We start from the raw sequence: 27822 nt of genomic DNA, 5'->3' as shown, positions 1-27822 counted from the left end.
TCGCTACATCAGACTGAATAGAACCTGACTGACAAACACAACATTGAGCTATGTGTTATCTTCATACAAACAGGCAAACCAAATTAGCTTGTGTAATTTTTTTGTCCAAATAAAAATTTCGAGCAGTTGCCTTACAAATATTAAAATGAAGCATTTATGTCTAAGCATTTGTCTGATGACGGTTCGGCCATGTTTCCTTTATTTCGGAAAAGTTAAAAAAAAATTATAAATATTTGTTTCAAATTTAACTCATTTTAGACAAATAAAATACAAAATCATTAAAATACAGTATAATGTATTTGCATGATACGCTCTCTTCTAACTGATCATAGATGAGTATGAGGTAAAATTATATTAGTGAGGTGGGCTGTTTTGAATATTTTGTTTATTATTCAAAATTATTCCAACATCAACATTTGTCATGTTACAATATTTCTATTATTCTCCTTTTTATCGTTATCTCGCGTGAATAATTAAAAACGAATATTAATATCTATTGCTTTTTGTAATTACTTTCTCATCGATTCTCAATCATTTGTATAAGACAATTGGTTTCTTCTTCTGTGCTTTGCTGTACTATTTAAACCTCTGATAAAATGTCTTATGCAATTGCGTATAAGAATTGCTTCTAATAAAGCGTGTTTTATATGCGCGAGACCATATTTCTACGAAACTCGGGCCGCCCAAAGAAAGACGTGCTAATCTTTTGCAAATTTAACAAAATCATTATACGACATGCAGTATAATGCCAAAGTACGAACGTTTGATAACAGGTGTGTGATCCATCAGATTGTGCGACGTCCTCCGAAAGGCGTCACTACGGGAGGGATGGGGCAGAAAAAATGTAAAATCATTGATTGGCGATTGAGCCACAGTTATCGCATCGAGCCTTCTTCACTGTAGTCTCCGCTTATCACAGTTGATTTGTGAGTTCTTCGGTCGACCTAAAAATAGATTTCTTATATTCGTCCCCAAACCCCACCCACTCTGCCCGTTATCACGCTGGCATTGCTAGCACTGTGCCCTTCGTTTGCTAATGAATTATGCTCCGATTTCCACTTCCTTCTGTGTTTTGTCCGCAAGTGGATACCTCAGGGGCTGGTGGTTTCATTTGATGTTCGGATATTTATGGCGCGGCTGTAAAAGTGGCACGTCATTTAAAGCCTTGATAATTCCTTCTGTGTGGGGATTTCTGTACCAATCGAAATTAGTCACTGCTTATCTAGGGTCAAATTTTAGCTGATCCGCGTATTGCAACAACGCTTTGACGCGTGTAACAAGTCACCTCAAAGATATAGTACGTTTGTATACGATTAATGTGTTTTGAGTTAGGTTTTTTTTTGTAAATAAAGTTATTAGAAACTTATAAGATTATACTTTGCTTTAGAAATTTTGAACATTTACAAAATGGCTTCACGTTTGTTGCTAGCTAAGGGTGGACTTTCCATCGTATGTGTTTGCTTTTAATTTGACACTATCTCTGTAGCCAATTGGCATTCGAAGCTGTACCTCTCTTGTGCGTCACGATTACGTACGACCACACCTCCGGCCACCTCACGATAAGGTTAACGTATTTATACGTACCACACATGAACCGCTCAACTCTCAGGATCGCGATCGAGCTGTTTTCGCTGGAGGCTGGTTCGAAGGCGATAAGCAGCCTTGGGGCTACACACATTCCTTCCCTAACGTGTTTAACCGCGCCTAGTCTTATCGGCTGGGCATTCTGGCTTTAATGGTCAAGAAGAAGGTGCAAGGATTCGACAGTTTCTTTTGTTTTTTTTGTTTTCCTTTGCATCGGGAGATGTAGAGTTTTCTTTATTTTTTTTTTATTTTTTAATGGATTATTATCTGGCCAGTTTTTGCCTATTCCACTCTAAAGTCCACCATTTTACGCTAAGTGTGAAAGTCCAGTTAAATGTCGTCGTATTAAACGCAAAACGTACGCGTTGGGTGAATTCATGGTACGCGTTTAAATTGGCTTACTTGCATTGACATCACTGCCTTCGCAGAGAGGAACAGACTGTTGGTGGCTCGTTTGTGCAAAAACACAACTATCGTTAGTTTCAAGCAACAATGAGATCGGTGATGGCAACGACGAGGTTGCATTACTCAAATATTCTAGTTCCATATGGGATGGAGCGTTCGTTTCTCGTTGGTGGTTATATGGAATATTTTGCACTGAATTTTGTGGATTGATAAGTGTGTGGAATTTATCGTAGGAATGCGTCAAACGAGCCTGTGGGGACTTATAGTTATGTTTTTTGTTTGTTTGAAAATTGCCATAACAATGTGACAATTCGTTTTCGTAATAAATAAAAAAGTTTATTTACTTAACTTAATTCATGTTTAGCTAGGAAAGTTCCTGCAACGTTACAATCCACTTCACGCACCAGTCTCTTTTTCATCCCAGACGATTTTCGACGTCTCGGCTCCAGTCCGCCGCCTTAGCCATTTGGATCACTTAGTGAGTTCGCGTAGGTGGACCGGACAATGTGCACTTATTTTGTTCGCCTGCCTCGTAATTTACACCACTATGGAATTAATTTGTTTCGCTATCGTTTGCCTCCGGGCGAGCAGTTGAGTTTAATTTGTAAAATGAAAAAAATAGTGAATCAAATCAGCCAGCAACATGCGATTGTAGTTGGTGAACGGGTTGGTGACGTTTTAAAAAGTTAAGTAAATAATAATATTAAGATTATAAAACGAAAGAAAATGGAAGAAAAAAAGCAATATATTAACGAAGCTTCTGGCTTAAACATTATATTTAGAAAAAATATAATGAAGTGCGGAAAAAAGGAAGAAAGGAGACTTTGAACGCGATAGTTTATTTTGGAACGATTAAGTTGTGACACTCTGAACATTTGGATTTCAATGCTAATTTTTTCCATCATTTAAAAAAGGACTGAAAAGAGCAACGATCGTTTCTGATCCCAACGTTTTCTTGCCCTCCTCTTGCCTGGTTTAAGTAACATTAGTTCAATTAAGAGGACGCATATTCTACGATTTGTTTGCAAACTACATCATCCACATTGTAGGAAACAACAATGCAGTTAAACATTTATTGCATCTTGTAATTTGATTTGAAAAAAAAGGAAATGTTAAAACGTTCTGTACACTATGTATAGAATATGATAAGTTCTACTACTTTTTTGTTAATACTATAGCTAGATCGCAAAAATGAACCCAAGGATACCTTCGTCCAGTAGTTTTGGTACACTTCAACGATAATTGATTTTAGATTAAAAGAAAAGTTGAATTTTGCACAATGTTTTCATAGTTTTTTTTCAAAAATTACATCTTTACGGTCGTTTTATAATATATCGTATATTGGATTTTATATGGTAAAAGGTTCTAGCAGATGTTTTACAAATGTTTAAAAAATATAATTTAAGCCATCATAATCCAATGATATTTTTTAGGGATTCCATGACTGTATCCTTTGCTCGAAGCTGCTCAGCTCAAAGCTTCTATAAAAACAATCAAAAACAACATCCTGTGCTGGGAGAAGATGTAGAAACCATAACCAAACATACCTCGTAAAATAGGTTTTGTTTGAGGCGAACCAGGCCATTCTCGATGCTTAAACCAGTCGCGTTGTACCGGTGATAAGTGGTATTCGCTAATTTTTGACAATTCTGTCGATTCCAACGGCCCAGAACGCCATGGTAGTTCTCCGGTAATCCCCTTAGTATAACCGGTTTGCCACTTTTAAATCAGAGATATTTCTTATAATACAAAATCGTACAAAATATTTGAAATTAATAGTAAAAAAGAAAGCTTAGGTGTGCAGTGTGTAATGTATGGCCTTGAGCCAAGCGACCATTAGCTATCAGCGGATGATTGTGGACACTCTTATTATTGCAACGAATTTATTGGAACTGAAAATAGATGGAAATGAAAATGACATCGCCCTACATTTCTATAATGATTGAATTTAAATTTGTAGCTAATTAAAACTTAATGCAGTGTAACGTCGTATATCCGACCTCACACGAACTCAACCGTAGACAAGTAATCGTACAACGCGGATAATAGTTATATTTGTTTCAAGACCTGTTTTAAAAAAATTTAAGCGTTTTTTAAACTAGTGTTTAATTGTTGCAAAAGAAATATTTGAACCTCTTAATTTTTGTTTGAATTTAAACATTGGTAGAAAATCGATTGATGTATTTAAAATATGTAAAATATATGTACCATGTCGACTATTTTTTCCGAATTATTAACTCTATTAACAGATTGAAACAATGCTTTTTTTTACTTTAAATCCTCCAATACTCTAAATTGAAAACTCACGAATCAACATGGGCCTCTTGCCATAAGTGCAATCCCAAAAAAAAGGTTTACCCCGGCCGATATCCGTTTATGGCTGGCTGGTGGCCATAATGCTGTCGTTCCCCTCGTGTCCATGTTCCCGGTTGGATCGTTGTTGGAAGTTGCGAAGCGTAACGGAAGTGATGGGTAGAACTACATCGGAGAAGCAATGAGGGCGCGTGAAACAATGGGCACATTAGTTAGGCGCAAAGGGGCTTCCTGGCTCACGAGCAAGAACAATATACCATGGGAGAATATTAGTATGCGTGAGAGAATTAAAACGTGCTGCCGCGGTCAAGCATACGAATATTTCCCCCTTTTACCTATTTTTTATGGCATACCCTAGCCTTCAGTTGCCTGAAGATAGCGGGTTTGATTTTCTGTTTTGCTCCACAATAGGAAAAAAACAATCCCCAATGGAGTTGTTCTCCCTCTCTTTCTCGAGATTCGCGAGTTTCCATACGTGAAATGTTAGAAGTTAGAAAGAGGCAATTCTAGGGAAAATTTCTTGAGACATTGTAAGGTAAGACTTACTTACCGAAAAATAGAACATAAAGCACACAATACAAGTAATGTGGGGAAAACAATAGAATTGAGGTTTTCCGGTAGGAGGTAATGGTGTCATTGTACGACTTGAATGATTTTTGTTGAGGAACAGTTGAGTCCAACCGTGCCGAGTGTAGCACTGTTATGGAATTCGGAGTTCAATAATAATTTAAATTGGCTTGTTGAAAATCTAGAAAGGATTCAATCAATGGTTCTCCTGTGTGACTTTTGGGACAGTCGTGCCAAATGTTCACGATTTCTTGCCATGTTACATGTTTCAACGTTTCGTCCAGCAAGCACTTTTCTTCAATCTAACTCACGGGTGTCAAACGGTGAAAGTATTTTGCCTGGCTACGGAAAGGAAAGCTCTGAAGCGTAGTTGAAGAAAAAAGCAGCAAAACCGATCTACCACCATTCCTAATTATGCTGTTAAACGTCGTCGAGAGGCATCGGCGCGAAAGTGCGTCTAATCGTCGAGACGTGTCACTTTTGCAATCATTGTTTTGACAATCGGCATCGTGGAATGTTTAGCAGCCATTATGATAATTTAATTTAACAACATAACTAGCGCCGATTGGTGGCTCTTCGTGTTTTATGTAGCTATTTTCATGGTGTCCATTTTAGTGAAGATGGTGGAAACACGATGAAACGCTAATGAGCAAAGGAAAAGTGCATTGAATGACTGTAAAATAAAATTGTTTATTTATATGTTTGTTTCCCATAAAAATTATTTTTACACATTTATACTCCGCACATTATAATCGTCTATCGATTATGTGTTTCGGTACGTTTTATGCATATGAACTATGTTTTATGCATTCAATTTATTAGTGTTATTTTAAAAATTGCTTAACTTATGCTTGCTTCTCTATCTACACATTTTCAATAATATGTAGTGATTTTTAAAGCGGACAAGTAAGAAGTGTATATAAAGTGTTTTTAATTATTATTTAAAAACAGTCTAGCAGAACAAAAATAGAGTGTACTTATTTTTGAAAGCCATATGAAATAAAAATTGTTTGGACTTAGTGCTTAGGGAGTCTTCTTCTTCTTGACTTAACGACCTTACAGGTCACGCCGGCCATTTCTGGCTTACTAGACTTATTTTAACCACGTAGCCGGATAGTCAGTCCTTGCTACGGGGGGACGTTCCGGATGGGATTTGAACCCGGTATGGCCGTGTGGACTGGCGCCGTTTATCACATGCACCGCCGGGCCGCCCCAGTGCTTAGGGAGTATGCCATCAATAAAAAGGATAAAAAGGTTGTGTATAGTAGTGATGGGTAAATTTTCAACTTTCCCGGAGTTGGAGTAATCCGACTCCGAGACATTCCGGAGTAACTTCGGAGTTAAATCCGGATTAATGCGGGTAATTACTTTGGAGTATACTCCCGTTTTTATACGTCGGAGTCGGAGTGGATTCATGAATCCACTCCGGAGTTCCTATCACTAGTGTATAGCCTGGAGTCGATAGAAGCGGTACATATTTATATTTTTTCCAATATTCATTATAATCGCTTAAAATTTCCTTAACTAATTGGAGCAAAACTATTTACCGAAATGAATTGTTATATTAAGCAATTGATGCTTAAATTAGATAAAAAAAAACTTGTCTACTTTAAAATTTCATCGTTGTTATATTATTGTCCTTTGCCTTTCACATCACAAATTTCGTTTTTTTGTGTAAAATATGCAGCTAGGTGAATAGTTTTAAAGTGTGTTAATATGCCTGGCAATTCTGTATGTATAAACAAAGGATTCTCGTCGTTTTACTGAGCGTCAAAGAGAAAAACTATGAAAACTATTAATATGAAACATTATTCCAGTGTTTGATAGTAATGTTTGTTTTCTCCTATTATTTCTGCCTTCACAGAAGAAGTGTGTATAAAGGGTTGTTGGTAGCAGTAGTTAATCTTGCTGGTGGTGGTCATGCGGTCGCTTGTTTCGATTGATTGTATAAAGAAAATCTTTCCCTAGTCGAAGTCCATAGAAAGAGAAACAAAAGTGAAGAAAGGTAGTAGCGCAAAACGTAGCCACAAGCGCGAACCCGCACGCGTGCGCATCCAATCACTAATGTCCACAATCTGCGTTGGTTTTGTTTGTTGCACCTTCTGCCTCCCAATGCTGCTCCCTAGTGTACCTTCGTTCGGTGGCATTTGGTGAAAGAAGAATGAAAAAAAAACGTACAAAAACAGTGAAAAATGGAAGGAAAAACCCCGCGAGCATTGCTGCAAATACATCCGCTTCGGGCAATATTGAATGGAAGAAAGGCACAGGTAGTGAAGGTACAACGACAACGACACGGCAATAAGCAAACCTAGGGAAGCAAGTGGTTCCACAAAACAAAACAAAAAAATGGGTGCACCGCACAATAACCCTCAGTTAGTATTTTAGTTGAGCATAACTACCTCCATTCCTGCGCACCCCTTCGTGGTGTGATCCCCTTTTACCACACATTACCTTCATGGAGGACGAGATAAACGCGATACTTTGGTGCTTCTTTTACGAGGATCGCAAAGAAAAATGGAAATAGTTGGACAGAAAGAGATGTAAGAGTAGATGTAAGGGGTGTGTGTGTGTTTGGAGACGAGTGGGAGAGTGTGAAGAGAAAAAGCAGGGGAAGGGTTGGCGTACTCGACAGAAAAGAAATATGGGCAGCCGTCTAAAGTAGGCTTCGCTTAACAGTGAAAAAAAACCATTGGGTTCGAGGGAGGTTATGCTATTGGCGAAGAAATGTTTTGAACAGAGAGAAAGAGAGAGAGAGAGAGAGAGAGAGAGAAAATATGAGAGAGAAAGAGTTTGAGATGGATATTCAACTGATGACAGGCGCAAGATTAAGATGAAGATTGTTTGAAAAGGGGTAGAGAAGGGAAATGAGGAAAAGATTAGAAACGGGCAAGAGGAGAAGAAAATAGAAGTAGCAGGAAGGGAGTGAGGAGGGAATGAAATTGGGCTCGTGCTACATTCCACTGTACACCCACCCCCTGCGCCACGCTTTATTATCCCAACGCCTCTCCTCATCGTTCGTTCGTTCGTTTGCTCTTTCTTTCACGTTATGGTTGGTGTAGTGATCGCGCTGCTCATTTCTTTTAGCCCAACATTGGCGCTGAACGCCGTCTTGGGGATATGTGTGTGTGTGTATTTTTTCTTAATTTATTTGCCCGTCCACTCTACTTGTCGTTTCTTCGCGTTTTGTTTTCTTTTCCATTGTGGATTTGAAATGATGAATAGCAGAAAAAGCCGCAGAGCGAACGAGAAAGCAAATGTGTGGCACGCGCTGCCATGACACAGAGACTCGCACACCCGGATCCCGAGATCCCGCAAGCAAATACAAGAGTCGGCCGTCGTGGCTCGTGCCAAAGCCAAAGATCGCGAGATCTAAAAGGTACGAGCCGTCGTCGTCGTCGTCGTCGTCGTCCCCCCCCAAGATGGAAAGGGGAGAAGAAAGCAGAAGGACCGAGGTCGACGACGATCGCTTGGCTACTACTTTTCTCCCTTTCTCTCTCTGGTTTGCTCGAGTTTCTCTCGTTTACTCTATTTACTCCATATGTGGTGTTTCTTCTGCTTCTCGCCTGCTTTCGTAGGCTCCAAGTGGTGTGTAGCGTTCGAATCAATGACATCTTGGGGTTGAAGCCGCCCCAGCAGCATCTGGATGTAGTGGCTTGGGTTGGGGATCAGAGCCCCCGGGTTTACTTTCCATCTCTTACGATCAGCCTGCGACTGATGGTGGTGAAGAAACAAAACAAAACATACCTTCCGAATAAGGCGTTTATGCGCCCCATTTTTCAGCCACTTTACCAAAACCACCACCATCGCCACCTCGAGGAAAGCTGCGAGCAGCAGAACGACCAGGCTTGCATGATAAACTATCGTCAGCTGCTGTCGTGGAATGGAGATGGGATTGCTAACCAATGGAAAAATAAGGCAATGGAAATGTAAGATAACGTGATAAAAATCTGCCAATCTGTCAGCCAAACAGTGTTGTATGGGATGGGATGAAAAAACTAACTGCACTTTGCGCGCTACGTGAAAGATTGTTTTCTAGTAAATTATTCACGATCTCTAATTCGCTTAAATCCTCAGCATAATGTTTTTTTTTTGACAATACAAAACAGCATTGCGCCTATCATATTTTAATGGTTAACTTTTTACTGAAAGTGTTGTTTTCGTACATCTAAATATTCTTCACTGATTTGCAATTTCCTTTTATCTAAAACTTTACTTATCATTTCACGTAGTGCTATGCTATATTGTGAAATTTTTAAAGGGCATTATTTTATTAGGACTTTGTAATAAACGTAAAGATAAGTACCTAACAACCTGTTGTTGAAATGTTCTCTTCGTTAGGTGCGAGATTTGATAATTTAAGTAAGTAAAGCAAATGGTTAACAATAAACGACGGATCGTGGTCGTGAATTTGGCTTAGGCTTGCTTATTGTTGTTTTTGAATATTAGCTACATTTATGTTCCAATGGGAAAAGCAGAATTGCGACAAACGTGGCCGTGTGCGAGTTTTGGCCGACCATCTCTTTGAGGCACCTTGGGTCCAACAGGTGTGTTAAAGCAATAAAAGCGAAGCGTAAAAAGTGCTTTAAAATGAAGTATGGAGATAGCTGGTATATGACGAGATGGAACACAAAGAAGGGAAGGTGTAACCCACAACAACAGCAGCCGCCGTCATGGTTGTTGCCTGGAAAACGCTCCAATGCGGATTGAAACGCTGAATGAAACGAAATGAAAAAGTGAGCTACAGTGAGCTTTAGTTGGGCTTCTTGAAAATTGGCTTAGAGCATGCTAAAATATAGCTCCGCTCTGAACCTGCTGCTGCAAGAAAATCTTGGCCGAAAAGGAGAGGCGAGGAGTTAGTTAAGAGGGGTACACGTTAAAGGCAAAAAAAGGAAAGGATTGAGAAGGGTATAGGTAGTAACGGCGAGCACAATCAACAGAGCACCATCAACATCAGCAGCAACAGTAGAAACAGAAGACACAACAAAAATCATCCATGATTGGGGCACGAGCGCAAAATGTTACGGTTCGTAGAACACACATTTCTGTCGGTGGCGTGTGCGCGCGCCAACTTGGAGAAAATTGTCCGACCCTTCGTCTTGCGATGATTGCGTGTTGTGTTACCCGGTGTTTTTTTTTAACTCGTTTGCTCCCCTTTTTATGCTCTCCCCGTCCAATGTTGTGTTTGTGAGATGGAGCATGTGAGTTATTCGTAAGAAAATTGGACTCTGTTGTCTGTTGCATTTTTTACGCACCATCCTCATGCATAGCAGAAGATGTCCAACTGTTTTGTTTTATCTAAAAAAAAGTTGTTCATTTTGCTTTTAATTTGCGCGACGTCTTATAAAACAGCAAACAATACGTTTTCAAGTTACGATGATCATACTAATCTTACTCAGATTAATATTTTATACTAAAAAAATATGCCAAGCTTGTAATATTTAGCCTTCAACTCCTCGGTATCTTCTCCAGAGAGAAAAGCTTTTCTTCATGCTCTATATAAATAATTAGCTCCTTTTCTTTACATCGAACTCCATGGCATTTCCATTGCATTTGATGGAACGTTAAACTATTTTTGCAATAATGGTACAACAACATCAACAATAATATAGGAAGTTCAAATGGCTAGTTTTCTCATTTTCTTGCAGAACCATACAATGAATATGATGCCTTTTAGTGCTCCTCCGTAGATTCAACTTAGGTGTTATGTTTTGAATTTGTTTTCTCCTAACTTCAGAAATATAAACAATTGTGGATGCCTCAAGTCGCAGATATTCAACTGATTCAAATAGTAGTAGAGCTGCATTACTTTCAATTCTAACAAAACTAACTTGTCCACTAATGTTCTAGCAGCTTTGTGAAGATAAATCATCTCGCTAAAATACAGGAGAATTGTTTAAACATTCGTAACACTTATTCGAAGCAGAAATTCGTCGAATCTCGCGTTAGTGATTTCTAGACGTCGATGCATCTGTTGTTTGTTTATTTTGAGTGGTTTAAAATTGTATCAGAGATCGATAGAAAACAGAAACCATGCAGTTCCTAAGATTTACAGGAGGAAGAAGAACCGTGGCGGATCGTCATCTTTTGCGAACTTGAGCAGTAGACAGGAGGACTGCCCCAACAGATGCGCGATTGGAACGTGTCGAATGTTTACTTGCTTTACGCTGTTTCACAGATAGAAGAAGATGTATTACATATTTGGTGGAGTATAGTAAACAATACTTGCATTTATTTATTTGGTTCATCAAAGATCGTTAGGGTAGACGATCACGAAACACATTTCTTTCGAATACGATCACCTTGCCCTTTTCTGCACTGTATTGTTAAGCCTCTTAAGAGTCCAAGAGAAACTATTAACATTTTCACATGTAGAATGCCCTGGAAACTATTAACTTTTAATGTAAAAACTACTTGTGTAGGGGTACAGCAATAGTGCATGAATTCGCGATGCTTCTTTTATCTGTGCTATTATTTGTCGTAATGCATTTTTTATTTAAGTTGTGAACCTGTGTCAAGGTTCCTTAAGCTAAAAACACCTGGAAATGAGGAAAAGCAACGACGGCTTGGATTGGTATCGAGTTTGGCCGCAAGAATACAAGAGCCACGCAAAAAAAAAAACAAACTAGATTTTGACATGGTGAAAGAAGAAAAAACCAAAAAAAAGGTGCTGGCCATCTGTCGCTTATCCCTTGTTTTTGTCGTGTGCCATAGTGGAAAGCACGACAGAGATAGGTAGCATCGGTAGAGATCCTACAGAAGACGAAACAAGAGAGCATATGAAGGATATTGAAAATAACCCCTCGTTGAACAAGAACGTACTAGATCGAAGTAATGTGTATGCATGAGAGAAGGCGAACGATCGCGTGCACGCAGAAAAAGGGGTGCGTGAAAGAGACACATACAATGTACGACCAGAAACAGACGCCGGTACCGGAAATGCCGGGGAAAATGTTCTGAAAAAAGGGCTTCCTATGTGGGTACTGGGAAACCGGAGGGGACGGGTGGCGCGTAGGTATTGGTTCTGCTTCTTGTTTTTGCTTTTCATTCCGTCCGGTGACGAAGGGAACACTCCCTACGCATTTTCCATAGTAGGCGCGCGCTGATGTTTGACGGATCTGTGGATAAGTGTGTGAGTGTGTACAAATGCATACAAAGGAAGGAATTTTATGGAGGGTGCGGTGGGTTTATGTTGGTGGGAAATATGTTGGGAAATTGGGGCGAAAGTGAGACGGAAGAGTATGCACCGGCTGCAGGCAAGAAAGAGTGTGAAAGGGACCAAATGAGAGTTCGAACAAAAAAAAATGGTATTGTACAGTGGCAATGAAGTTTGCGTTTTCAAAGCAAACTTTTAGTGCTATTTTTTAGATAACTTTTGTATTTTTCTGCAATTATTATAAATTTTAAACATGGTTTATTCTAATTTAGCGTTTTTACCGCATAGAAAAAACTTATCATTTCCTTGGAACATTGTATCGTTTTTTTTGTTCTCTACATCTGTAAAAGGACCGATTAATAGCAAAAGCATCACGCTTTATCAACGGTTACGGCTAAAAGGGCAGGTCGTGGTCGAGTATGTTTGCAGCCGCCTGACTAATAGTAAGTGAGAAAAAGAGGAAACGAAATGTAGTAATAAGTTAACAGAATGGGATGGAAGCACTGTTTGTGTGTACGCAGAAGTAAAGTGTGCCGGGAAAGCAAGGTACGAAGCCTGGTGAGGAAGCGCGTGTGGGTGTGTGTCGTAATGATTGTGACACGCGCGCGCGTATGGTGTTGTTGGCCATTGGAGGTTACCTTGGTTTGTTGAACGAGAAGACCAAGGGTGAAGACCAGGGCACATGAAATGAGAATAAAGTGTATGTGTGTTTATTTGAATGTTCGTGCGCGTGTGTGTGTGCGGGTTATGCTGCACGTTCAAAGGGGTGTTGCGTTCAATGGATGCAGCGCCCACATGGGGTGGAAGTTCGTAAAAGGCACTAGACCGGTAAGGGCGCACTATGCAGCTTTTCATGGAGCGTGTCTGTGGCAGGGACGCGCACGGCTGCAAGTACCATTTGTGCGGCGGTTCTACTTAAGTCGTAATAGAGAGAAAGCGGAACAGATTTTCTGTGGTGGGCGAAAAAGATGAAATTGTGTGGAGCAGAAGGGCGCGGTGGGTGAGGGGAGAGGGAAAGTAAAATTATTGTTGATGTTTTCATTACCCCATGCCTTCCCCCTTGTTTTTACAAGGGACGCGTGCTTGCTTTATTGTCTTGTTCATCATTTCACTATCTCGGGGATATCCCCCTTCCCTGTAAGGTTTGGTTTGGTAGACCTATTTGTCACTCGGCTTCTGTCTGCAACACTTTTGCTTGGACAAGTGCGATCTTTCGTGTCTATGAGCATTTCAGTGAAATGTAGGAAGAAATCCTTCAACATATTAGGTAGTTCGCTGTCATATGGTTGCCATTTTTTGCTGACTGATCAAGTTAGCTAACGATTAACAGTTGTGTGCCAGCAAAAATCTCCAATAGAATCATTTATGAAAGTGAATGACGACAATGAAGACAATCGTTTATGACAATCATAGTAACAGAAAGAGGTCGAAAATATTTTTTTTGTCATCATAATCATAATTGTCAGTATAAACATATTTCTTAAAGCTTTTCATGCTAATTTTGAACCGTGTACACTTTATATATTTGTCTCACTTTATGAATAAGACAATTTTGTTTTTTACATAAATCTACATACGGAAAATCATCATTAATGACCGATGAATAACGAAAAAGCAAACGTTGTGCATACCACTGTGTTGCCTTTTTGGTGAACAGCTGGATTAAATCTAATGCTACTGCACCGCTCTGAAGATTCCATTCACCAGCATAAGAGAGGGTGTAGGAGAAGGGGAAGTTTGACAGCACGGCAAGGGCTGCTATGGTAACGGCGTCGCAACGCTAGTGTGCGTATGTGTACTCAGGGGATTGTAGTGGAGTCGCACCCGTGCCAGTTTGTGAATGTATAATATGCGCCAGGAGAGTAGCTCCGTCGCCCTTTTCCGGCTGCTCTACGCCAAAAGTGGCATTGCTGCTCTTCTCGCAACCGCAAAAGAGCACGTGCGCGCAGCTAAAGGCGCTTAGGCACGAGCCATCGCGTTGCATGTGCGTTGGAAAGACGCAAGCGGATGGGAATGGGTGAATTGTGCGAGCGTGCCGGGAACGTGGAGAGGAAAGTGTGAGAGAGAGAGAAAGCGTAATCGTTCGAACATACACAGCAAGCGATGTAGACGCACGCTCGAAAGCCATCTTGGCACCTTCGTTCCTCTGCGTGCTATTGAAGGGAAGGGAAAACCGATCTGTTCGTCGCGTAGGCTGACGCGGCATGTAGCGCGAATGCTCCGGGTATATGTTTTATCCTTGTCCATCGCAACAACCCGCGACGGTACTTTCTTCTTCGGTGTCTCTTTCCCGCTTCTGCTACTGGTTCCGTGCGGCATAACAGCGCACCGCCATTCCGTTGCAGTTACTGATGCCCGCGAGATGCTGCTCGATCGTTGTCGTTGAGATGAGGTTTCGATGATAATGACGATGCTGACGGTAGGCAAGAAGCAGATGCTTGTTTCAGCTGTGCTGTGTGTGCAATACAGTTAAGCTTTATCCTGTGCGTGCTATTACGTTGTACGTGCGATCGAGGGAGCGAGCAAGCAAATACAATCAAATACTCTTCTCATGGAATCCTATCCTGGCAATGTGGTTTACAGATAGTCGCTCAACGGGGATATCGTCATTTCACAGTTGGTAAACAGCACAAATGACCATATCAAAGTACTACGAGCGCGTGATCCATTATGGCTTGTAGATACATATATGGCGGTGCAATCCCATGCTTTTTGCTAACCGATTACGACGATTTATCCGACTCATTATCTTGTTTTATAATATCTGCGTATGTTTTAATACCATTTCTTTAGTTTTTTTTATCGGAATTCGACGAGCAGTAAGTGATTCTAACAAGCATACGGAATGGGGCGGCCCGGTGGTTTATGTGATAAACGGCACAACGGTCCACACGGCAGGACTGGGGATCAAATCCCATCCGGACCGTCCCCCGTAGCAAAGACTGACTATCCTGCTACGTGGTAAAACAAGTTTTGATACGGCCAGACCGTTCTAACCGCGAAAAAAAAGCATACGGGGAATAATTTTACTGTGATGAACAAACTTTGAAATGTTTGTCTGTTACCCTTTCTACGTTAAAAGCTAAGTATCATATTTAAAATTCAATATTACATTTACATGTTGACATTTTTATTCAATCGGTGTTACACATTTCCCAGTAGCGATGAGCAAATCATCATCATACGATCGTCATAAATTCGGCGTAAAGTTGAAAGGCTGAATGAGCCTTCAAGCTTGAGTGAACCTCCTCCGCACGGTGATGATCTGTAACGTTCCCATTAAACGGGAGAAATTCGTTGACTGCATTAACCCAATCAAACGAGAACAGAAAGAAAAAAAAAACGCTGGGACCCCATAGTTTCGGACCCAATTTCAAGCGTGGGCAGATGATGATGACGACGATGCCCGATGATTACTGTATGATTTGATCATCTCCAGCACACTGACGCGAAGCGAGCTCGTATCTTGATCGCGGGTGTCTCAAACGTTAGCAGCAAGTGCCTTTTTACTACTCCTACGGTTGATCAACGGAACGGAAGATGGTTCTGGCGTACACAAACCGAGGCGGACGCTGATCATGCTTGAAGTCAAACTACCGGAAGAATATCTCCCACGAACGATGTGTGTGTGTTTTCATGTGATTTCTCTAATTTTACGTTTTGGGCATAATAAAACGCATTAGCGGTTAAGATGGCAACCATGTTCCTTAATCGACTGGAATGGATTTAAATGAATTCGATCTGAATCGCCGCAGCGTCTTTCCCACAATGCACTAGAAAGTTATCAGACAAGAAGTGGTATCTGTTGCGCCAACAACTGATCATTATTTTGCTCATTGATCGTATGCTGGCGTAGTGGGTGATTGAACGACATACATTACCTTTCCATATACATTTAGATATTGTGCATTGTACTATTTAAGTGAGAACATATGACTGGCTAATGGTGTGCGATGTTAAAAGCTTTTCAGAGAGTTATGTAATTTGATTCCTTTTGACAATAACACGCAAATAATGGTTCAACGATCAACACTATTTATTCACGCGTTAGCTGTCCTCATAACTTTTTTTCAAGATTTTGTTCTGTTGCGTATGGACGATCATTGTTGCGTAATCAAAAGCTGATGGCACGTCCTTTGACTTAGGAAGCTTTTTTGCCGTCATTCTTTATCGCCATCTGAATAGCACTGTCTCGCCGTAGTGATATCTCCCCATTAGCTAAACAATCGGCCAACCTGCACTGTATTCTACACATTGTTCCATAGAAATGAGACCCTTAAGACGTAACGGCGGTTGTAGGTATGGATTTTTTTTGTTAATGCGGATTGCATTGGATTGTTTGATTCAGTTGCCCGCTTTCTCTAAGGTAAAGCTCTAGTTTTGTTATAGATCTACGATTGAAATAGAATTGTTTTTTCCCCCAGTCGGTAGTCAAGTATTTCGTATTGTTCCGTTGTTGATGGCCGTTTCGCTAGGCCAGGACAACATCGCGTCATGTAGCGTGGAGAAGAAGGGTATATTTTCGAACCGCGAACCCCATTTCTCGTTCTTGCAACGAGCAAAAGAGAAATCGTAGAAAATCGTTTGCATATGGGTGCAAAAAGTTCGAAGACGCTTTTCCTGCCTACCGAAAAACAATAATACACGTTCACGCCGTTTGCGCTTGACGGCGGAAAAACAATGGAGAAAGGTGATACACAACAAAGCGGTGAAACAAGAGGACATACCTTTCGCGAGGGGGTTTCGTTCATACTTTTCGTTACAAACGGAAGAAGGGACAGCCCCCCCTCGACTACGATGCGGGGGAAACACATTTCTTAATCACACGTGTGCTGTTTCGTTGGCTAGTTTCGGTTCGCTGCCGTATGATCGCGCGTGATGGAGCACGCTTAAGATCTGGTGTGATATGGGACGGGTACGCTTTTTCGTACGCGATTGAAATAGTTGAAATTCATTATAGTGAGATGCTAGGTAATATATGGATCCAGTGTGACACACGAAAAAGGGTCTCCCATTTGCTGGAACTATTCACAGTGGTGGTTAGATCTACGTTATGTATGCAGATACCAGATTGCTAGCATAAAGCTTACGTCAAGCTTATAAGACAATTTTCACAAATTTTTTATAAGACAAAGTCAAGCTTATAAGACAAATAACAAACTTGTACGGTATACTATATGATACTTCATACATAAATTTTCAAATAACTTCAATTGAATTACGTTCATATCATGGAATAGACACATTTTCGAATTATTGAAACACATATTAATTCTCTTTACGATTTACTTTTTTTGTAGATGGAAAATTCATCCTGGAACTAGCCCGTGCACGCGAAGGTGAAAAAACCAGTTGGATTTCGGTGCCGCGGAAAACCTACTGGCCACCGACTGTTTCCTCCACCAGTGCCAACTTCCACAAGCACGAAAGTTCTACTTCTCTCAGCTGTAAGTAATGTTTATTTTGCAAATGTAATCTACAGTGAAATTTAAGCATTGCATCTTAATCATCTTAATCTTAAGCACCTTAATAATAATATTTACCTTATTCTCATTTCTTTCAGTTTCCGATGATAACAGCTCCATCCAGTCATCGCCCTGGCAGAGGGATCATTGCTGGAAACAATCGAATCCACGTTCGAACATTTCCAAGGAACTTTCACTGTACTATTTTCGGCCGTTGAAAGCTCGAGGTAAACCATCCAACGATACCCGTTTACGGTGGCGCCGGAAACGACGTCGTCCTTATGAGTCAAGTCTTCCACCGGAAGCCACATCGAAGGTTCACTTGAACTCAACGGTAGAATCAGAAGTCACGGAGAATGGCAAGAGTGAATGTAAGAAAAAGGAAACCAAACCGGCAACGGATGAAAATGGTGACATTCCCGAAAGTCATTCCGAAATGTCTAACGGCACTACACCGATGGATACTACTGAGGCAAGCCCGGCGAGCGAAGGAGATGAAAGTGGTACGCAAAAAGCTAAAGGAACAAATCAGAAGGATCCGATGGATGATGATCATAAACAAAGCAATGGTCATCATCTGCCACCAAATGGGACACACTTTCGAACATCTCGTTGGAAACGTCCAGGAGGGAAAGATCTTACTTCAATCATTCAAACGCTAATAGAGCAGCAGCAAACAAAGGTCGCCAACTCTCTGACATCTCCAGCGGCGGGAGGCTCGGCGGTCGGTCCATTTCGTCTCGGAACGATAGCAGAACGCGGGAACAATGGTGGGACGAGCTTCCGCAGTTCTGTATTTGCGAGTTCAGCCGCATCGCAGAATGTTTCGCCTCGCAAAAGAATTCTTCGCGAACTGGAGAAGGTTTCGCTAGACGATGTTGGCAGTAGTGGCACGAGTAGTACGAAAAGATCTCGCCCGAAGTCAGGATCCACCGTAGGTACACCCGTAATTGTAACGGCAACAACTGCAACGCCCCTGTCGACACTGGCGACAAATGGTACGGGAAGCCCGTTGAATGGCGGTAACACGAGCAGCAGTAGCGGTGGTAATAGCAGTAGTAGCAACAGTAACAGCAAAACCAACGGTCATCTAAATGGTTCTGGATCAATTGTAAATGGTACAACTGGAGGTCCTGGAAAACAGCCGTTGAACGGTGCGGGAAGTAGCTTGTCACCTGCATCGAAAAATGCTACTGTGGCCCCGGCTCCCGTGTCGAAGCCATTCAGTAGCTATAGCATAACCTCACTTCTGGGCCACAACACAAGCTCCAGCAGTGGTGAATCATCTTCCTCGGCAAACTCTTCCTCGTCTGATGCACTGCAGCGCAAAACGGACGTATCGGTGGCATCGGTCACATCAACAGCTAGTCATCATCACTATCCCTATCCGCAAAATCCACTGTCGCCACACCACCAGTATCAGGGACTGACCATTGATTCCAAATCTCCTGTAATGACGGATACCGCGCATCACGCTCACTATCAGGGTCAACTGGGATCGAATCGCTATGGCGGGTACAACACCAAGAAACGGTCGCCCAGCTATGGAGGAGGAAATAGTACTGCAGCATCGCCAGGGGCTACCTCTGGCGGAAGTGGTAGTGTTGATCCATATGGCAATACGATCCGGTCACCAGATCTAAGTCCTAGTCCCGAACATAATCATACTCATCAGCAGCATTCTCATCACTCAGCGCACCAACCACACCATGGGCTCCATCATACACCGGGATCGGTTTCGAACAGTGGATTTTCCCGCTACCGTCAACATCCGTATGGTGGCAGCCCCAGCAGTTACTCATCCGCGCCCTCATCTTCTCGCTTTTCACCTTCACCTAGTACGAATGATTCAGCGACAACACCACCCTATTCAGGATCTGTTTCTGGAACTGTATCTGGTGGTGCACGATCAGCGATTTCCTATCGTACTGGGTACCAGTTAAGTGGAAATGGCAGTCAAGGACATTCCCCACCTGCTAGTAACGGGTCTCCGCAACACTATTCCCGTGCATCACCCTTGAATTTTGGTCGAGGAGCACACCATTCTCCTCCGCCGCCAGCCGGATCGCATCATCATCAACATAATCGGAATGCCGGTACGTCCTCATCATCGCCCCGCGCTTCTCCAAATGGTGGTGGTGTCACAACGTGTCACGCTACTACCCCAACGACTGCCATGGCATCGTTAACGACTGGTGTGACTCCTGGGACGAGCATACGAACGGTGCCGAAGAAGACGGCCGCTCTGAGGCAGCCATTCTCCGGTGGCCATTCGCCTTCCTCTTCATCACCATCTCGTGAACGTTCCAATTCGAACGCTTCCAGCTCGTCAGTTAAAAAAGAATCACTACCAGAAGGTTCTGATTCAGTCGATGGACCTTCCCTGAGCCACCATTACGGTACAACACCTTCATCGCCCGCGGGAGTAATTAGACCGAATACAGTGATTGCATCGCCGACTGCGCATCATCCAGTTGCGAATCCCTACTATCCGCTGTACCAAACTCAGTTGGCTGCATCCTCATCGTCACCGTCGATGAATGCTACAGCTGCAGCCGTTGCTGCCGCAGCTGCTGCCAGTGCTGTACCGTTCCATGCGGCTTCACTTTCATACTACCAGCAAATGTACACTGCAGCCGCGATGGGATTTCGCACTCCGTTTTGGATGCATTACCAAGGGCTACCGGGAGTAGCTCCACATGCTCCCCACCTGGTACAATCGCCGCACCACCTTCTATCATCATCTTCCTCGGCCGCGCAAACAATGCCCCTAACCGATCGGCGTATTATTGATCGAAATCCACCGTCCCCACCACCTCCAACATCTGCCTCGTCGATCACAGACCCATCAGAATCGCAACGACTACAACATTCCATCCTAGCCACACCTAGCACGACAGCAGCAGCAGCAGCAGCACTTAACTACAGTGTCACAGCGCTTTCCTCATCCTCACGTGACATCATCAATGGTGGAAGTGCTTTTTCCTCGCCGAGCGGATCAAATTGGCCCACCGATGCCGTAGGCTATCAACATCATCCTGATCTTTCCTCTCGTTCGCCTGTGACAGCGTCGGGGATAACGTCGGCAACTGCCAAAGATGAGCCCAGCAATGGTGAGTGCCTGCGAGGACCGCGATCATCATGTAAGACCGAGAGACTACTAACAACAGGGAATTGGTTTAGTGTTGAACCATTCTCTTTCGATTATGAACGTTGAGTTAAACATTGCTTATTTTTTCAGTTTTCAGTTTCGTATCTTGTGTTGCACATATAATTTTGATGCTAATAGTTTACCTAAAAGCTTTAGTAGTTTATATAGTTTATTTAAATGATTTCTACATATGTGTGTTACTTGCTATACAAGATACCTTACTAAACTTGTGTTTTTGTTTCGTTTATAACAGACGTCCCCCTGAACCTGTCCAAACATTAGGAGAAAAGTTACAAGACAGCCAAAGGCGATCAACAACAACAAACAACAATTCAAAGGCCCGAGTGATCTGTTTTTTTTCTGTACACGTAGATCGTGCAAACTGACTAAGTGCAGAGATACGGTGCTGATCTGCTTAAGAAGCAAGAACAACAGAAAAGGATGAAACCAACGTTAATGTCGGTGGCATATCATGTGGAGGGTCCAAGCATCGATGGTATCACTGTAATTATTCCTCTTGAACAGGTATTCATGCGATAAATATTTTTGAAATTACCTCAGGAAAGGGAGGTAGTGAGAAAAGCGCGCCAATAGTATTAAGAACAAAGCTTAAATTATATTTGCAAATATTTCAGACAAACCGAAGGCTTGTCAATACTGTGCGACCACGTGTAATGAGTATGCACCAGACATTGGTAAAAATGGTGGTATTTTTTTGTAACAAAACATAGAAACAAACGAAAAGAGATACTATTTTTGCTAAGTAACATTTGAAATGTAGATGTGGTGGACCGTGGTGTACATCAGGAGGAAAGAGTCAGTCAATCGTAAAGAACAATTATCATTGGATTGCATGTAGTGTCTACATTATAGATATGTTATTGAATCGTACAAGTGTTAAAGCAACAAAACAAACAAACGCGACACAACATAAAAACAACATTATCAGAGCAGAGGAAATCAATAGAAAAGTGCAAAACCATAGAGTATACATTTTTAAAGTGATGAATCATTAATTACACAATTGGAAAGCTCGTGGAGTCTGTGGCCAAGTCAGGTAAACCATTTTGAATTCGGTTTGCTCTAGCAATCGTACGTGTTTCCTTGAAAGTAATTTATTTTTCCCGCTTCGTCATGGTCATTCGTATGTACATTTAACGTACTTGAATAAGAATAAGTTTTAAAGTACACGATTTCTAAATTAGGTCCGAATCGTGACTGGGTTGCATTTGCTAGCCTATGTGCAAAGAATGTCTCAAACGCAGTTTTTTTTTATCTGAAGATATGACAAATATTCGAGCGATGGTCAATTGTGGATTCTTGTTTCAGATCGATCGATTCCGCAACCGTGATTTGAAACGCACATGGTCGATCGTTCAATGTTGTTAGCTGCTAAGGAACCGATACCCGATATTATTATACTGATCGGCCCCGTAATGTGCAATGTTTGGCTACCGAGGACGCATTTTGTGTTAGTGATACATGTTTTGATGTGAAGTGTGCACTTATCTGTGTGTGGGTGTAATGTATTACACATAAAAACAATGTAAGGGAAAGCAGTATATAAGCATGTTGTACAGTACTTTCCATATGCATGGGCGTGGGACTGAGCGGTGGGTGATGATTTGGAGCACGATTAGAAAGGAATCTCACGTAGAATATAGCAACAAAAAAGAATGAAAAAGGAAACTATGTATTAGATTTTGAGGGTCGACAAAATGTAAAAACGCGTCCAAGCCGCGTATATGTATGCTGCAGCAGTTACAAGTCGAAACTGGAAAATTGTGTTGCATTCTGCATCACCCTCCTTTTCTCATACAACAGACTGAAACAAATTTACTCGTAGATTTTAGCGCAGCAACTAGCAGTCTAGCTGAAAGACAGAATATTTAACGCGTGCACTATTTACACAATACAATCGGACGAGACAAAACAGCGAAATAGTATGGTAGTGGAAGTTTCATAAATTAAAAACAAAATCCAAAAGTAACACACTCATACACAAAAACACGAAAAAGATATCGAACAAAAAAGATAGAGAAAATATTTTTCGCTATTTTTATACAACCACTTTGAGAGGCGGCAGTTTATTATAGAACTATTTGCATTCAAAAATGAACACATTGAATACTATATATACAAAAACTTTACACATATATATACAATCACGTGTCCAAAGTCTAGAGTGCGATGCTTATCGTCCCGTTTGCCACGTAACAGATAGAGAAATCTTAATCCGGAGAAGGGAAATAATTTGTATGTAATCAGAATTGTCAAAATTTTGATAAACTTTTAACCTCTTGAAAACGGGCTGATAGAAATTGAACAATGAATTAAAATCAAGTAACAAAAATATATTGCGTGCCTTTGAAGAAAAAGAAAACAAAAGTAAACAAACTACATACACGGACGACGAACAAAGCTACTGAAACCGACATGAAAATATTATATACCAATCGATAGAAAACAAGCTGCATTCAGTCTTTGGAGTAAGCTTATTGACCAATGTAACCGATCGAAACAAACCCGAAACTGTTTAATACAAACACAAGTTACGTCAGTAATAGTAAAGGGAAGGCGAATGATTTTATTTGTTTAATTTCCACAAAATACGCAAGACGGCACAATACGTCATTAGGAGTTGGTTAATGAATGACCAGAATCAACTATGGAAGTGAAAATTTCAGGAAAATCCATTAACTTGCAAGTAATTAGGTGCAAATATTGCTTTTACTAGGATCATCTTTTCTTCTTCAGTTTTGCTTTACGCTTTAGCATATTATATGTTCCAAAGGTTTATTTTCTCTCTCTAAACTTTACAAAGCACCCTTGTGTCAGACACTTATTTTATTGTTGAGTTATTGTATTTGACATAATTTTGCTTTGCAATTATGAAATGTTGTTTATGTTATAAAATTTCATTTGCTCTAAAGATATTCATACAAGTGATTTCCTTAGTTGAATATGTTTAGACCAACCCGAAGAATACAATTAGTTGAATTATGACCAAACGAACATAACGACTTTGTTTTGGAGACTGCAAATTAATTCAACTAAAGTCAGTAACAAATTTACTTTCCGTGTGTCAAATCACTTTGATTGTTGATTTGACATAGTTTGAGACTAAATTTTGGTGAAATAAATAAAAAAAATCATCTTTTAACATTTTGTGGAACAAATAGATGAAAAGAAAGAGGAAAAGTTGATCATTAGTAAGGGTTTCAACACCGAACGCAACACGTGAAACATATTGTGTGGATGTTGTTGAGTTAGAAATTAATTTCCAATAGTTGATCCTTTTCATTCATTGAAATTGCAAGCCGGATAATGATAAACGTGTGAACCATTGCCATTGCTGATAGAAATGCTGGTGCCAAAGGTTGGACTTATGGAAAGAGATTAGATGAAACTAGTACGTCCAGTAGGATGGTGTGATCTCAATGTCCGTTAACATTCTAACACACAGTTCTACGAATGAGATCGTGGACGCACACAAACGTGAACTCGTTGGTATGCGAGTTTATCAGCGATAGCTAACGAAGATATTGAATAGAAAAGATAGCACCTACGTAGGGCTGTCGGCAGCAAATACACCAGCATTAGGTTTCGGAAAAAGAAAATTATAGATTTCATCTTCACTCAGTCAGCTATATAGATATAATTAGGATTCATGGTAAAAGGTGCACGGCAAGGTAAAAAATATTGTTTTAACGTCGCAACAGATTTTATGGGACACAAGTCGGAAAACATCCACAAGCACAGAACTCCAGCGCACATTCCAATAGAATTGTTTTCCAAAACTGTCGTCATACGATGGATCATAGATTTTATCATAGCGATCGATGCAAACAATAGACGGGTTTGAATAAATTTGTGGCATGTACGTGTGCTTCTATTTGTCGCTTTTAAGGATCTCTTATTCCTTAACTCTCTCTTTCTTAGCTATTTGTATAGATGTAGCACGCTTATACTCGGGTTTGAAATAATTGGTCAGCATTAGAAACAGCAGTATGTGCGGTAAATATTGAACAAAACAAAAGAAAAACAAAATGGCTTAACGAATGTGTTTTTGGAAACAGCAATTGTTCCACGATGTAAGAAAAATTGGTAGCAGGTTTCGTTTTGCTTTGAATACGATTGTGTAGACGGAGCATTTGTTAATTTATCTTATTTATTTAGATATTATACTACATAGACTGCATACGAATCAAATACAAACGAATAGTATATGCCCCCCAAAAAACAAATACTGCAAAATAAAAACACAAAAAAGATAGTGCAAAATGAAACAAGGGAACTAAACAATACTGAACAAAAGTGTGGAAGGATATTTATCTTTACAAAACAAAACAAACAAACAAACACGTACACTGGCATATTTGTTTAGTTCGAAAAGTTCTTCGCGGCAAACAAAACGACCACAGGTCAAGAGGTTCGGCAAACGGTTTCATAAATGGTTTTATTCGTCGGCAGTACAGTTGTTTGTATCGTGGGCTTTTAGTGTAGATAAACTAGGTCGGTGTGGGACGCGACGCGAAATTGCTGGAAAGTGGCCTGCGCCGTTATGGTGCAAAAGCAAAGCTTAAATTATGGTGTAAGAAAAACAAGTAAAACAAAATGAAACACAGAAGACATATGTAGAATGTATAAACTATCAATTTAAAACACAAGTGACATGGAAAAGGGTAAAACATATTTAACGTGCAGTGCGTGAGAGGTGTGTGAACTTGCGAACAAGATGGTAATAAGCAAGGGACAAACACAAATGAGGACGTGGAACAAAACAAACCAACAAAACAGAAAACTAAAAGATTTCCTTTTTTGTATAAAACTTTACTATTGATACGGCTAGTTATAGGTAACACTATACAGATTTGAAGTAGATTGTCATATATTATTGCTATTTCGATATGAGTATACATATTATTGCTAATATATGTATTCTTTAATTTGATGGATAAGCATGCATGTTAATGTATGAATTTGCATGAAGTAAGCGATAAAACAAAAAGGAAAGGAAAAAGGAACGAAAGTCATCAAACAAAGGGTGGCTGGTAAATATCGGTAATGAGTGAGTGTATTCGAAGTTTCAATTCAAAGAAAATCTATAGTATAACATCAATTCCTAAAACAAACAAAATGTTGAACGACAACATCGAAAACAAAACACATTCTCTTCTACATCGTGTCAACAACGCACTATTAAATCCTTCTTAAAAGAAACTTTTCAAAATAGTACCTAATTGAATATTCAATTGCTCTGGAACAATATTTATAACGATAATTTGCATATTCCATTTCGTGACGAATGCAAGTTTTGTTTTAAAACAAACAACTTGTCATGCTTTTATTTTTTTTACGGATTCTCCATATTTTGTTCTCCAAATAGATTTTTAATTCTCGATCAATATTTTCCAGTTTTGTTTTCTTCTCAGCAAGATCCGTTTTTGTTTTGCTAGGCCACTATGTGTTTCATGTGGATAAATCTTCCTATCGTACAATTGACATCTTCCGGGTACACTTACATCATAAAGCCAGACGAAGAATGGTAAAAGGTGAAACATGTAAAGACAATTCATTGACACTGAACGGAACTGTAAGATTTCATTAGGATTTTGTTTGTTTGTTTTCTTTTTAAGAGTTTGCTCTTTGATTATAAGTTATCGGTCACCTAAGTAAGGTAAGATCACGTCTTTGGAGAATTCCCAACAATTGTTGTTAGGTGTCATGGATCCTCTTATTACCTTTGGTTTCTGTTTTTCGTCGTGCTCGTTCACTTTGGGCGAGACAGTGCACTTGTTTTGATGATCGCGCTCGATCGCAGACATACTACTCAGCACATCTACAGAAAAGGGAAAGAAAAAAAAACTATGAAACCATACCGATGAATGAGATGAATGAGGGTAAAACAGGAGACTATAGTCCTAACGTGGAGGATGTGTTTGAAAATGGCAAACAATTTTGTTTATTTAAACACAGTAGCAGGAGTTGTACAGTATTTCATTTTTCCTTACATTTTATATAGTATCGATATAAGTGAGCTACAATTATTATTATCAAGCGATTATAAATAAAAACAGAAAAGCAGACAAAATAAAAAGCGATATGAAATTACATGATGGTTGTTAATGATTATTATGATAAATGAATGAATGAATGATTAAGCTAAACGACGGAAAAATAAAGAATCGTGTTCCACATTCATCATAGTCATATAAATGTGAGCATATATTGTTTTGTGTTTTATATTTTTCTTTATTATTGTATGATATTATTTATCATAACCAAAAGGGTTGCGACCGTTTAAGATATTTGGTCCGCCAGAAAGTGTAAATCCCCTTTCGATGATTCCTATTCTTCTGATTATCTGTACGAATTTATTAGCATGTAATGCTAGTAGTATTATGCTTTTGAGTCTTCCATCAGTGTAATACTGATCGAATGATTAACGTCCATTCCGAATTCACTGTTTGAGTTGATGTCCGAAGTAATGATCGTGCTAAGATGTTTCTCCTCATCTGCCACTGGAAATACGGTTGTCGTTAATTGTTTTACAGGAGGATCTTAACGCAATGAGTTTTCTTCACAATATTTATCATAACTTTTAACTAAACAACAAAGTTCAGTTGGTGTTAAGTATGAACAGTATGACGAAATGAATACAAACAGCTCGTAATGAACGATCAAGAATATGGTTGTTTTTAAAGTGATTACATTTAAAAATTGAATATTGCAGAATAGAGATGGAAGCTCAATAGAAAACCCATCGCTAATTGCTACGATTTTGAGTTTAAAATGCTACGCAGGTTTGGGTAGAGCGTTTGAATAGAGCGACACAATGAGAAATTTGGATTACAGCCCGATAGGAATCGCTTGGAATATGTGCCACCGTTACCGCCGTACAATCATTACAGGATTGTGTTTCGACAATTAACAGTGGACAGTAAAACTTCATTAGTTTATGTAGAGCAGTGCTACATTTTGCTATCGATTAGTTTTTCTACAAAATAGTAAACTTTTAGCTTCAAAGAAGTGATCGCGAATGTGAATTTAAAATAAACTCGAAATTTCTCGTTCATTTGAATGTCCATGTTCGAAAGTGTCGGAACAAAATACTGAACATCCAATTTCGCTATTTGGGAACTGTCGGATAGTTTGAACGGTCGTGTTCGAAAACGTCACGT

The 27822-nt window shown here is 40.2% G+C and overlaps 1 protein-coding gene across 4 annotated transcripts in view; it reads left to right on the top strand.

Annotated features, from left to right (window-relative positions):
* LOC125760778 (protein hairless) overlaps positions 1 to 26857 on the top strand; it is a 35123-nt gene extending 8266 nt beyond the window's left edge. For 3 of the 4 annotated variants that reach the window (XM_049421248.1, XM_049421247.1, XM_049421249.1), the window contains exons 4-6: positions 17323 to 17469; positions 17586 to 20630; positions 20892 to 26857. In XM_049421248.1, the coding sequence (XP_049277205.1) occupies positions 17323 to 17469; positions 17586 to 20630; positions 20892 to 20920 (3221 nt within the window). In that variant the 3' untranslated portion in view covers positions 20921 to 26857. The remainder of the gene's footprint in view (positions 1 to 17322; positions 17470 to 17585; positions 20631 to 20891) is intronic. The other variant, XM_049421250.1, reaches the window with a different exon arrangement.
* Positions 26858 to 27822: the final 965 nt, after the last annotated feature.

The sequence above is a fragment of the Anopheles funestus genome, chromosome 2RL (genome assembly GCF_943734845.2).
Source record: "Anopheles funestus chromosome 2RL, idAnoFuneDA-416_04, whole genome shotgun sequence".
NCBI lineage: Eukaryota > Metazoa > Arthropoda > Insecta > Diptera > Culicidae > Anopheles > Anopheles funestus.
The sequence above is the reverse complement of the archived record's forward strand: the minus strand, read 5'-3'. Positions and strand labels throughout refer to the sequence as shown.